The sequence below is a fragment of the Euprymna scolopes genome, chromosome 25 (assembly GCF_053919585.1).
Source record: "Euprymna scolopes isolate OS-2025 chromosome 25, ASM5391958v1, whole genome shotgun sequence".
Lineage (NCBI taxonomy): Eukaryota > Metazoa > Mollusca > Cephalopoda > Sepiida > Sepiolidae > Euprymna > Euprymna scolopes.
This window is the reverse complement of record NC_136506.1, coordinates 88439552-88452887: the sequence shown is the minus strand read 5'-3', so window position 1 is coordinate 88452887 and position 13336 is coordinate 88439552. Positions and strand designations below refer to the sequence as shown.

Below are 13336 nucleotides of genomic sequence, written 5' to 3'. Positions count from 1 at the left end.
AAATCCAACGTAAACAAGTTTTTGTTGAGCCGTACCCATAAATAATCAAATTCTACCCAATTTACACCATTAACGAATACTACCTTACATTCATTAACCCTAATCCTCGAATGGCCTTTGGGTCTTGATAAGTGGCGATTCCCTTGTAAAAAAAAGAAAAGAAAAAAAAGCATTTATCGAATGTTAATTATTCTGTACTTTTACCAAAATTTGTTAAAAAAAAAAAAAAAAAAAAAATGAAAAAGATAAGAATTTGTATTTACAAATAATTTATCCCATATTTATTGCCGTTTCAAGAGAGAAGCTTTCATTAGTTATCTCCCCTTTCGTGTGAGAAAAAAAAGTTGTACAAATGTTTGAACCCAAATAATAAAAGCAAAATAAAATGAAAGCTCATACCGAAACACTCGGGCTTTAAAAGGAGGGGAGGGGATGATACGATCATAATCGATATATTTACAACTTGCGATGTAAAAATCACTATAATAAAAAAAATCAACGTTTGTTATGACAAATCTTTCACAAAAATCTTATTTTCTTTTTTGCAAATGTCATTATCTTGTTTGCTTGTCACCATTCACACGTCCTCTGGATTCGCAAGAGAAATGAAATTATGTAAATAAGTAAAAGAAAAAAAAAAGTGTTTCTAATGACGTCACAATGAGTAAGGAAAAGAGAAAAACGGATGGATTATCATGATATCACAAGAATGGAAGGATAGAGAGGGTGGAAGGAATGAAGTTGAAGAAAGAAGAAAAATTGAGAAAGTGTGGAGAAGAACAGAGAGTGAGCGGAGGAAGAGAAAGTGAGAGATAATGAAGGAGAAGAGAGAGAAGCGAAAGAGAGATAATGGAGGAGAAGAGAGAGGAGAGAAAGAAAGAAGTGGGAGGAGAGAGAGAGAGAGAGAATATCGGGGAGAAGAGAGAGAGAGAGAGAATATCGGGGAGAAGAGAGAGAGAGAGAAAATATGGGGGAGGAAAGAGAGAGAGAGAGAGAGAGAATATGGGGGAGGAAAAAGAGGAGTATATTATGACATCACAATATGTATTTTAACTGAAATCCTTATAAAAAAACCAACATCAGTCACAAAATTATATATCAAATGAAAAATAGTTTTTGTTAGACTCAAGAATTTGGACAGAATTTTGAATGACAGAAACATTCCTGAGTTCAACAAGATACACCTGAAGAAGGTTGGAGGTTACATCAACCGAAATGTGAAAATGACACTCAAGATGAGAACAGTAGTCCAATGAATCCAAATAAGAATAAGCAATCCTCATCTCAAAATTCAGAAACAAAACAGCAAATAAACTGATTTCGATGATTTTTTGTTTTTTCAATAAATGAAAACCATATAAATGAAATATTTCGGACAACTCCCACCTTCAATGAATTACAGATATTTTGTTTTCCTTTTACTTAATTTTTGAGCTATAACATCTCGGAAGATGGATCCAATATTTCTACATCAAAGACTACAATGCTCTCTGGTTCTTTTTCTTATCACATGGGATGAGCGTTCTCTCAACACGAATTTTAAACATTAACAACAGTCATCATTTGATATCAGGCTATCTTCAGTGTTCATTGTTATAGCTATATTTAATTGTAGTTATGGCCTCACAGAAATATTCAAGAGGCAGCCGTAATGTGAAACGTTAACACCAGTCAAAAAAGTTTATATATCAGTTTCTAGTAATTCCTGGTAGTTTAGAAATATCGTAGATGCAGAATTAATAGGTTAAGAGAATGTGTCGAATATTTCAAGTGAAATTAAATGATCTGACAAAATGATTAATCCAGCAAGGATTAACAACCAACGTTGCAGGAAAAAAAAAAAAAAAAAAAAAAAAAAAAAAAAATGGTGTATCTATATTACCGAAATATATTAATAATCAAAAAATTGAAAAAAAAATTATCCAAATACATTTTCAGGTATTTATGCAGAATAAGGATCTCACACTTGTCAGATTTTTCTAGGCAGTTTAGTAAACCTATATATTGGGTACAATATAATAAATATAGAATTGGCTTTATAATAATAAATACGAAATCTGTATAAATTCAAATATATTTAAGACTGGGTAATGCTGAGTGTCCTGCTAGCATGCACACACACATTAGAATCTTTTTCTTTCTTTATATATGCAAGTTTGTGGGAGAGTACCCCAGCAGAGTGTTTGATCATAAAGAAAATATTAAAATAAGAATGTAATATCTATATCTGTGTTTACAGAAGATTTGAAAAACAGTGGTACCATCGGTTTCAAATGAGAACAAAGATGACCAATATCTGGTTGCCTATAAAACAGAGGCTAAAAAGAGTGACATAGGCGACCAGATATAAATCCTCTTTGTTTGGATTTGAAACTGACTGTACTGATGTTTTTCCTGATCTTCAGTAAAACGCACACACACACACGTGAAAGGAATTTTGTTCTAGTACTATAACAATGTAATCTTGTAGAGGAACATTTAAGTACAAGTCCATGAAATTTGGAAACTTTACACCTACCATCTTGGTAAATAAACACATTTTATAACTGAAAATTATTGAAATTCCTTTAATATTGTCATTCGTTTTTTCTTTCACTCATGTTCAATGGTGTTCCCCTACAAGACTGCATTGCCATAGCCTTCAAATATAACTCCTTTCATCTATGGCATGATTTTTTTTCTAAAATCTAATTTTGGTTTTTAAAGTTCATAGATTATCCTTATTCAAGTTTATTATGTCTAAATTCTCTCATTTTATTCCTGAATATATAAGATGAAGTTAAGCTTATTGCATATTAGCATTATTATTATTATTATTATTATTATTATTATTATTATAGGCATCGTAGAATTACTTGAACAAGATTATCATGTAGATTGAATTAGATTTGTTTTAAAAGAGAAAAATGCAATTCAAGGACAAATATGGGGAAAATGACGTTTTAGGATTTAACTTGACTAGATTCTACAAACAATAACAAGGAATTTTAGATAAATAAAAACAATGTTTTCAGAAAAAAAAAGAATGTTAGTTTTCATAACTAGGGCTAGGACAACAGCATATTCTTTTCATTGTTTTGACTCTAGTGTGTATCCGTTGATATATATATATATGCTTTTATATAGAGTGATGCAGTTCTTGGTTGTCTTACTGTGTCGGATATATACTTCAGATGATAAGAATATTCTATTGTCATAGCCCTATTCATAACTAGCACAAACAATAATTTAAAATTAGGTCTGACCTCGAGTCAGACATAGAGGTCACTTTGGATTGCCAAGGCTGCTGCAAAGAAGGTGGGCTTTCTCTACTGTGCTAGAAAATTACTTACGCCTGAAAGTATCCTATACCTCTATAAGGCCACCATTTGCCCATGTATGGAGTATGGTTGTCACATTTGGGCTGGTGCATCTGGTACTTGTCTCTCACTCTTGGACAGGGTTCAAAAGAGTCGCCAACCTGATAGGTCCTGAACTGTCATCTAGGCTTCAGCCTCTGTCCCATTGACGAAATGTTGCATCCCTCTGCCTGTTCTACAAATACTTCAATGGTGAATGCTTTGACGAACTGCAAACACTTGTACCTCCTCGACGTGATTACCTCCGACAAGCAACTAAGTCCCACCCCTTTACAGTAGAGATCCCTAGGTGTAAGAAAGCCTTTTACTCCAATAGTTTCTTCTCCAGAACTGCAAGTCTTTGGAACACCCTTCCGAGATTCTACTTTCCCAACTGTACTGATATGCAGAAGTTCAAGTGTAATGTGAACAGACATCTTGCTGCCCATTTCCCTTCATAATATCCCCGCAACTTATGTCCTCGATAGTAGCCCCCTCCTTCAAAGGGGCAATATGCCTTGTTTGGGGTGAAAACTGAATTAAAAAAAATAAATAAAAACGTAAGAGGACATGAATCTTAAGAGAGAGCTTGAAAAGAAGCATATCAAGAAAGGTCTGGGAGAAGACACTGTGGAAGCCAGTGAAGTCAAGATCAAAATATGAAATCAAAACGTTGTAATCTTTGAAATGTTAACACGGCGTGTGAATAAATGTTATATGAAACATAATTGTGTGGCGTCATCTTTCAAAGAAACAGGTTTGTGAATTCGTCCCGCTTGTTACTGTCATTAAATGTTTATCGAACTCTTAAATGTTTACAGACTGTCTATTATATAAACTCCTCTAGCCCCTTAATGTACAAGTAATTGTTATCCCCTCAAAATGACATGGAGATATATTCACGGCATCGTTTCAGTTCAGCTCCAGCAAAACACTGTTCATCGTAAAATGTTATCTACATCCTTTTTGTCAGTTTATTCATCGATAATTTGATAACACCATTACCCAACATTATTACGGGATTAAAAGGTGCTCAACACTAAAGTAATTATTAGTAGACAGTATCCTATACCTCTTATAAGGCAACCATTCGCCCATGTATGGAGTACTGTTGTCACATCTGGGCTGGTGCATCTGCTGCTTGTCTCTCGCTCCTGGACAGGGTTCAAAAAAGAGTCGCCAACCTGATAGGTCCTGAACTGTCATCTAGGCTTCAGCCTCTGTCCCATCGACGAGATGTTGCACCCCTCTGCCTGTTCTACAAATACTTTAATGGTGAATGCTCTGACGAACTGCAAACACTTGTACCTCCCCGACGTAACTACACCCGATAAACCCGACAAGCTACTAAGTCTCATCCCTTTACAGTAGAGATCCCTAGGTGCAAGAAAGCCTTTTACTCCAATAGTTTCTTCCCCAGAACTGCGGGTCTTTGGAACTCCCTTCCGGGATTCTGCTTTCCCAACTGCAATGATATGCAGAAGTTCAAGTGTAATGTTAACAAACATCTTTCTACTCTTCTCCCTTCATAACGACCCCGCTAATTAAGTCCCTAATAGTAGCCCCCTGCTTCAAAGTGGCACTGTGCCTTGTTTGGGGTGAAAATTGAATAAAAAAAAATAAATAAAAAAAAAAAAGTAGAGCTGGTGCATATTTTATTTTTGGTTTAGATCAAGTCGCAATCTTTCTCTATGCAATTGAGGTTTCTGCTCAGTCTTGAAAGACAATGGATACCCCCTGTAAGGGTAGCTGTGCATGTAATTATGAGGCAAGGGTTGTGCAATCCCAACCACAGATCACCTGAATTGGCACTTTGAGTCCAGTGGCAAGGAGAGGCCCGAAACCGACTCAAAACAAATGCCGAGATAAGCGGAGAGCACATACAGCACCTGGAATTCCCAAATGGTCACTCATTTTAGTACTGACCAGGCTCAATGTTGCTTAAGTGATCTGACAGGAACCAGTGTGTCAATGTGATTATACTGTGTGTATATATATATATATATATCTCATTCGCCCTTTGGAAGGTCTTGTTTTTAATCCTTCAGGGAGACTAGCCGCCCTCCTCACCAAAATAAGTCTGGTGAGGGAACCAGTTTAGTCGCCGGTGACCCGACCATGAGGCAGGTAGTACTGGGTTACATGGTACCAGTAGCACATGACATGACCTGACCACAAAGGGCGAACGAACTCTTTTTCTGGGTCAATGGCCAACTAGCACCGTGTATATTTGTGTGTGTGTGTGTATATGTGTATTGGGGTGGAGAGGGTTCCCGTAAGCCGTGGTGAAGGCAGCCTTTCTAGGAGAAGCAAATCTCTGATTTAAAAAACCATAAAGCGGAAGACCGTTACCCGCATTAAGCTGGTCTGCAGTTTAATTTGTTGCTGGCTATCTTGCTCTTGCTTGTTGCTGGATCTCAATATTTTGAACCGAGAGAGAGACTTAGCTGTCGTACAAAGCTAAGACTCTGTAACATCATATTTGTATAGATACTCCCTCAGGCATTTGGGCTCATGGATTTTAAATATCTGAGGGAGTGGCACTCGTCTGACAAGACGTTGCAATCATCATATATATATATAAGTAGTTAATAAAACATGTTAAAAAAAAAAAACTTAAAGAGTTAAAAAACACATTTAGTTTTAAAAAGGAAACACTAAAGTGGATAGTCCTTAATCTGGAGTTTCGAAGAAATACTTTCCTTCTCATCAGAGGGTAGGATTTAGCAAAATGTGGGATCGGATTTTGCTTGCAAAAGTATTTAATGAAACTACAAGTAAGTCATAGATCTTACTTGATAACAAAAAGTGAAGCAGAGGGAATAGGGTGAAGAAAAAAGTGATTTATTTTATATATATATATATATATATATATATATGACCAACTCAGATAATGAACTGATCATATTAATAGTAAATATTTTGTTGGTTAAATAGGAAGGACAGTAGCTCCATATAGGTTGCATAGACAAAAACACCCCCTTCCTTTTCTACATACACACGTACAATAGATACAGAACCAATGGTTTCATACTGAGACTAAGTGATTTGAATAGATTTTATTGCTTTTTACCGAAGGCTGATTATTATCGACACTTAATATAAAATTTTTGGTTCGTTAATAATATCCAGCTTGTATCTGTTTATTTTTTACTCTTTCGCCAATAATTGAGAACTCTAGTCATGGTTTTGTTTTTAAGAACTATGCATTATATATATATATATATATATATATATAAGCAAACATTATTAAAATAACAGAGAGCTCCATTTTATTTACTTATTTCTTAATATCTTTTAATAACTTTGTTAATTTCTTTTTGATTTTTACATAACAAAAAAAGATCAGAAAAATCAAAAAATATATAATTAAACTAAAGCTGATTTTGAACAATGTTTGTTTAAATGCAAAAATGCTGCCTAAATACACACACGCACACACACACACAAATTATTTATTTAAAAACTATAGACATAGTTTTAATTTTAGCCCTTGCATATTTGGTGATCGAGCACTTTGATTTCTTTTCAACATATCCCCAATTGCATATATCATAGTGTTGGGACGATGATTAATTGATATAGAGAAAAAAAAAAGACTTTTGGTGATATCGGAATTGTTATCTTTTTTATTTAAATTTTGTTTAAAACAAAATCTTCCACTGCTGGTAGTAATAATGAAATAAATATTGATTTTAAACGACCAGTGAACAGAAAAGCTGAAGATCACCCCCATCATACACACACAAGTGTGTATTTACGCTTGAGAAAATATATGCACATTTCACATGTATTTTTATAGTAATCGCGAGAAAATAGTAACTTTATAGTTGAATATTTAGAGATTCATAAAAAAATTGGAATCAGAAATTGTACCAGAATCGGGGAAAAATTTGAAATTGTCCCATCACTAATATATACAGGGTGGTCCCCTTAAAAGTAGCCCGATCTTTCTAGTCTTTCTCTAGATCATTGTTTTTCAGATTAAGCGGCCCACTTAAAGGTAGCCTGATCTATCTAATCTTTCTCTTAACGACCAACTGACACCATAAGACAAAATGCAATTCTTTTTCCAACAAGATGGCGCTACATGCCACACGTCTCACAGAGACGAGTTCATGACATGTTTACGGAAGAGAGAACAATAAGCAGAGTTATGACCATCACATTCCCCGGACTTATGCTTTTTATCTTTGGGGCAATTTAAAACAAAAAGTTCCTACAAATAATCCTCATAATCTAGACCAACTAAAGGAGACCATTACCAACGCTATCAGGCGAATCACCAGAGAAGATCTACAGACAGTATCTGCAAACGTTAAATGTGCCTAGAAATGCATCAACAAGGAGCATTTCCAGCATCTTTTACAACACTAATTTAAATAACGCAAGTAATTTAAATAACGCAAGTAATTTAAATAACGCAAGTAATTTAAATAACGCAAGTAATTTAAATAACGCAAGTAATTTAAATAACGCCAGTAATTTAAATAACGCAAGTAATTTAAATAACGCAAGTAATTTAAATAACGCCAGTAATTTAAATAACGCAAGTAATTTAAATAACGCCAGTAATTTAAATAACGCCAGTAATTTAAATAATGCCATGGGTAATTTAAATAATGCAAGTAATTTAAATAACGCCAGTAATTTAAATAACGCCAGTAATTTAAATAATGCCATGGGTAATTTAAATAATGCCATGGGTAATTTAAATAATGCCATGGGTAATTTAAATAATGCAAGTAATTTAAATAATGCAAGTAATTTAAATAATGCAAGTAATTTAAACATTTTTGGGGGTACTTTTAAGTGGGCCACCGTGCATATATCCTATGGTCCTTGTTAGCTTCATTGATATCTTTAACAAAGCAAACTTATAAAGATAGAGAAAGCTTCACATTGTTAAGAGGAGCACGTATATATATAACATCAAATGGAAAAATCATCTGAAGAAGTTGGTGGGGACAGGATATTTTTATGGACACATAAATCGTAAAATTGCCTTCCCACTAACGAAACAGCTGTAATGAAAAAAATCCAGGAGAAAATAAACAAAAATTATAAAAAAGAAAAAGTCTTTGAATTTCAACAAAGTTTTGCACTATATATATATATAGCCAAGAAGGCAATATATATATATAGTGCAAAAACTTTGTTGAAATTCAAAGACTTACTTTTTCTTTCTATTATTAAACAGAAAGAAAATCTTTTGAACCTTAGTGTAACTATATATATTAAAAATATATATAGTTACAGCTTAATTAGTGTAGATAATTAAATTCTTATTCTGATAATATAATTGTCATAGAGCTAATTAAAAGGATTATCTATCACACACAGAGCAATCTATATACACATACATGGATCAACCCATATGTAGCAATGCATACATACACACTTTATTTCACAAACTTTCAGGCAATAAAACAAACTTTAATTGAAACGTAATGATAATAATAATGATGATAATGACAACAGTATTGAGTACGAGTCAATTTAGTGAATGTGCATTGTGGTTGAAAGGTCATGAAAACAGAGTCCACATCGCAATGGTGACGTTCGCCAGCAGAATGAGGGTTCCATAAATTAAAATGACAGAATATACCAAATTTCGGATTTCTGCATCCGCTATAAATGGACGTAAAGTCATCTCAGTGAAGGCACGGCAAATCCACTGACCATCTAAGGCGTAACAAGGCACAACGTTGATAATAGCCAACGCTCCGGATAATGAAATCAAATATCTGTAGGGGGGAAAAGAGTTAAGGAGAAAAATAGAAATGAAAGTTACAAAATTGGAAAAAGAAACACAGAAATTCCATTTGAAATGAAGAAAACTGCTTGTAAATCAAGTAAAAAAGAAAATAAATTAAAAATGACACTGGAATGTTTTTGGCATGTGATGGAGTGTACTGATCTTGTACAAATATCTTTCTTTGGATATCATTTCTTAGTGTGTTTTTTTTGTTTTTTTTAATTATTATTTCATTCACTAACGTATGTCTGCCTCTGATGATAGCATTGGTTATACGCACAATGAAACGTGTAAGAATCTTATGGAAACAGAAAACATAGAAATTTGCCTATATAAAAAAAATAATATACAGATGTTGGTTTGTGATACTTTTTGAATAAATTTATACGAAAACGCATTTTTACCTAAATGCAAGTTGGGAATAATTTTCCTTTTGACCAATTTGGTACCCCTAAATGGGGAGCGGCATAGGTATTGTTTTTAAAATATAATCATTCACCGACACGTGTTTCATCGTCTACGACTCATCAGAGTGGCTGAATCTAGCGAGATTCGAAATCGGGACCCCATGATAAGAAACCTAAACCTCTACCACGGGACCATCTCGCACGAAAGCTGGATTATCGCTTTTTATGTAGAGGTCCCGCTAACCAATATATTGATATCAATTCTCTCTAATATTGTAAATAGTAGATAATAGAATAATAAAGAATGTTCTTACACTTCATACACTAGGTTTTCTTTCACTCCTGTGAAATAGTGCATTTCAAACTATACAAGTTCTTTCAATAGAAAGAACAATGAAAAGGGAAATAAAACGTCTAACTACTCTAGTTAAAACCATCAAATTAAAAAATATTCCATATTCTAAGAACAGGTCTACTAAAAAAAAAAAAAAAAACAGTTTCCAGGCTCAAAATTTTTCCAATTGTGGATTTCCAAAACAGTGATGATAAAAATATAATTTCAAGAATGAGTTATTTCCCCTGGTATAATATTATATAATTATTATAAGCTCTATTTCCTTTTCGGTTTTATTGAGCTTTTACATCTGGTTGAGATTACTGTACTTGTAAATATTAACTCTTTAATATTTATAATATATTTTAAGTATACCATTTTGATTACCTTGGTAAACTTATTGTAATTTATATATATAAGGGAGTAGTAAAAATACACATTGTTTGTGACTACTCCCTTATTTAAATATACATCTTTCTTTCGTTGGAAATTCTTAACCTATTTTATATAAATATATATATATATATATAAAGAGGATATAAATATATCAATAGCATTTTAGCTGAAATACCAAACCTTGCTTCTGATTAGCAATTTTTTTTATTTGTTATTGTTCCTATTTACAATGCCTCCCCACAGGACAGAGTTAGACACCAGAGTCGTTTTTTAATGTGGAGAAAAGGAACAAAAATAAAAATTGTCTCAGCTGTGAAGGATTTCTCCTCCACTGACAGAGAACAAGAAATTGAAGTGCAGTATCTGAAGAACAGATACTACACTTTGATCTTATATTGTTGTACTGTGTTTAAAATAATGTAATTCACTATTAGATTATTTTAAAAATTATGTAGTGAAAAAGGATGTGAGGAGGCCCATAGACATCTTCACACAAAAGGACTTCCATGGGCCTTCCAAAGTTGTTGGAATGGTACAAGTGCATTGCAGCCAGAGGAGATTACTTCAAAGGGGACTAGAGTTTCATGAGTGTACTATTAATAAAAGTGGCCATGTGAAAAAGGTCTAAAAATTTATTGAAGGAACCTCGTATATATTTAAAGAGTTTCATGAGTGTACTATTAATAAAAGTGGCCATGTGAAAAAGGTCTAAAAATTTATTGAAAATACCTCGTATATATTTAAAGAGTTTCATGAGTGTACTATTAATAAAAGTGGCCATGTGAAAAAGGTCTAAAAATTTATTGAAAATACCTCGTATATATTTAAAGAGTTTCATGAGTGTACTATTAATAAAAGTGGCCATGTGAAAAAGGTCTAAAAATTTATTGAAGGAACCTCGTATATATTTAAAGAGTTTCATGAGTGTACTATTAATAAAAGTGGCCATGTGAAAAAGGTCTAAAAATTTATTGAAAATACCTCGTATATATTTAAAGAGTTTCATGAGTGTACTATTAATAAAAGTGGCCATGTGAAAAAGGTCTAAAAATTTATTGAAAATACCTCGTATATATTTAAAGAGTTTCATGAGTGTACTATTAATAAAAGTGCCCATGTGAAAAAGGTCTAAAAATTTATTGAAAATACCTCGTATATATTTAAAGAGTTTCATGAGTGTACTATTAATAAAAGTGGCCATGTGAAAAAGGTCTAAAAATTTATTGAAAATACCTCGTATATATTTAAAGAGTTTCATGAGTGTACTATTAATAAAAGTGGCCATGTGAAAAAGGTCTAAAAATTTATTGAAGGAACCTCGTATATATTTAAAGAGTTTCATGAGTGTACTATTAATAAAAGTGGCCATGTGAAAAAGGTCTAAAAATTTATTGAAAATACCTCGTATATATTTAAAGAGTTTCATGAGTGTACTATTAATAAAAGTGGCCATGTGAAAAAGGTCTAAAAATTTATTGAAGGAACCTCGTATATATTTAAAGAGTTTCATGAGTGTACTATTAATAAAAGTGCCCATGTGAAAAAGGTCTAAAAATTTATTGAAGGAACCTCGTATATATTTAAAGAGTTTCATGAGTGTACTATTAATAAAAGTGGCCATGTGAAAAAGGTCTAAAAATTTATTGAATGAACCTCGTATATATTTAAAGAGTTTCATGAGTGTACTATTAATAAAAGTGGCCATGTGAAAAAGGTCTAAAAATTTATTGAAGGAACCTCGTATATATTTAAAGAGTTTCATGAGTGTACTATTAATAAAAGTGCCCATGTGAAAAAGGTCTAAAAATTTATTGAAGGAACCTCGTATATATTTAAAGAGTTTCATGAGTGTACTATTAATAAAAGTGGCCATGTGAAAAAGGTCTAAAAATTTATTGAAAATACCTCGTATATATTTAAAGAGTTTCATGAGTGTACTATTAATAAAAGTGGCCATGTGAAAAAGGTCTAAAAATTTATTGAAGGAACCTCGTATATATTTAAAGAGTTTCATGAGTGTACTATTAATAAAAGTGGCCATGTTAAAAAGGTCTAAAAATTTATTGAAGGAACCTCGTATATATTTAAAGAGTTTCATGAGTGTACTATTAATAAAAGTGGCCATGTTAAAAAGGTCTAAAAATTTATTGAAGGAACCTCGTATATATTTAAAGAGTTTCATGAGTGTACTATTAATAAAAGTGGCCATGTGAAAAAGGTCTAAAAATTTATTGAAGGAACCTCGTATATATTTAAAGAGTTTCATGAGTGTACTATTAATAAAAGTGGCCATGTGAAAAAGGTCTAAAAATTTATTGAAGGAACCTCGTATATATTTAAAGAGTTTCATGAGTGTACTATTAATAAAAGTGGCCATGTGAAAAAGGTCTAAAAATTTATTGAAGGAACCTCGTATATATTTAAAGAGTTTCATGAGTGTACTATTAATAAAAGTGGCCATGTGAAAAAGGTCTAAAAATTTATTGAAGGAACCTCGTATATATTTAAAGAGTTTCATGAGTGTACTATTAATAAAAGTGGCCATGTGAAAAAGGTCTAAAAATTTATTGAAAATACCTCGTATATATTTAAAGAGTTTCATGAGTGTACTATTAATAAAAGTGGCCATGTGAAAAAGGTCTAAAAATTTATTGAAGGAACCTCGTATATATTTAAAGAGTTTCATGAGTGTACTATTAATAAAAGTGGCCATGTTAAAAAGGTCTAAAAATTTATTGAAGGAACCTCGTATATATTTAAAGAGTTTCATGAGTGTACTATTAATAAAAGTGGCCATGTGAAAAAGGTCTAAAAATTTATTGAAGGAACCTCGTATATATTTAAAGAGTTTCATGAGTGTACTATTAATAAAAGTGCCCATGTGAAAAAGGTCTAAAAATTTATTGAAGGAACCTCGTATATATTTAAAGAGTTTCATGAGTGTACTATTAATAAAAGTGGCCATGTGAAAAAGGTCTAAAAATTTATTGAAGGAACCTCGTATATATTTAAAGAGTTTCATGAGTGTACTATTAATAAAAGTGGCCATGTGAAAAAGGTCTAAAAATTTATTGAAGGAACCTCGTATATATTTAAAGAGTTT

At 32.4% G+C, this 13336-nt stretch overlaps 1 protein-coding gene across 1 annotated transcript in view; it reads right to left on the bottom strand.

Moving 5' to 3' along the window:
* Positions 1-8718: 8718 nt before the first annotated feature.
* The window catches only part of LOC145247494 (membrane-bound transcription factor site-2 protease-like), a 116321-nt gene continuing 111703 nt past the window's right edge, over positions 8719-13336 (bottom strand). The window contains exon 9 of the mRNA XM_080109307.1: positions 8719-9085. Coding sequence (XP_079965433.1) covers positions 8866-9085 — 220 coding nt within the window. The 3' untranslated portion in view covers positions 8719-8865. The remainder of the gene's footprint in view (positions 9086-13336) is intronic.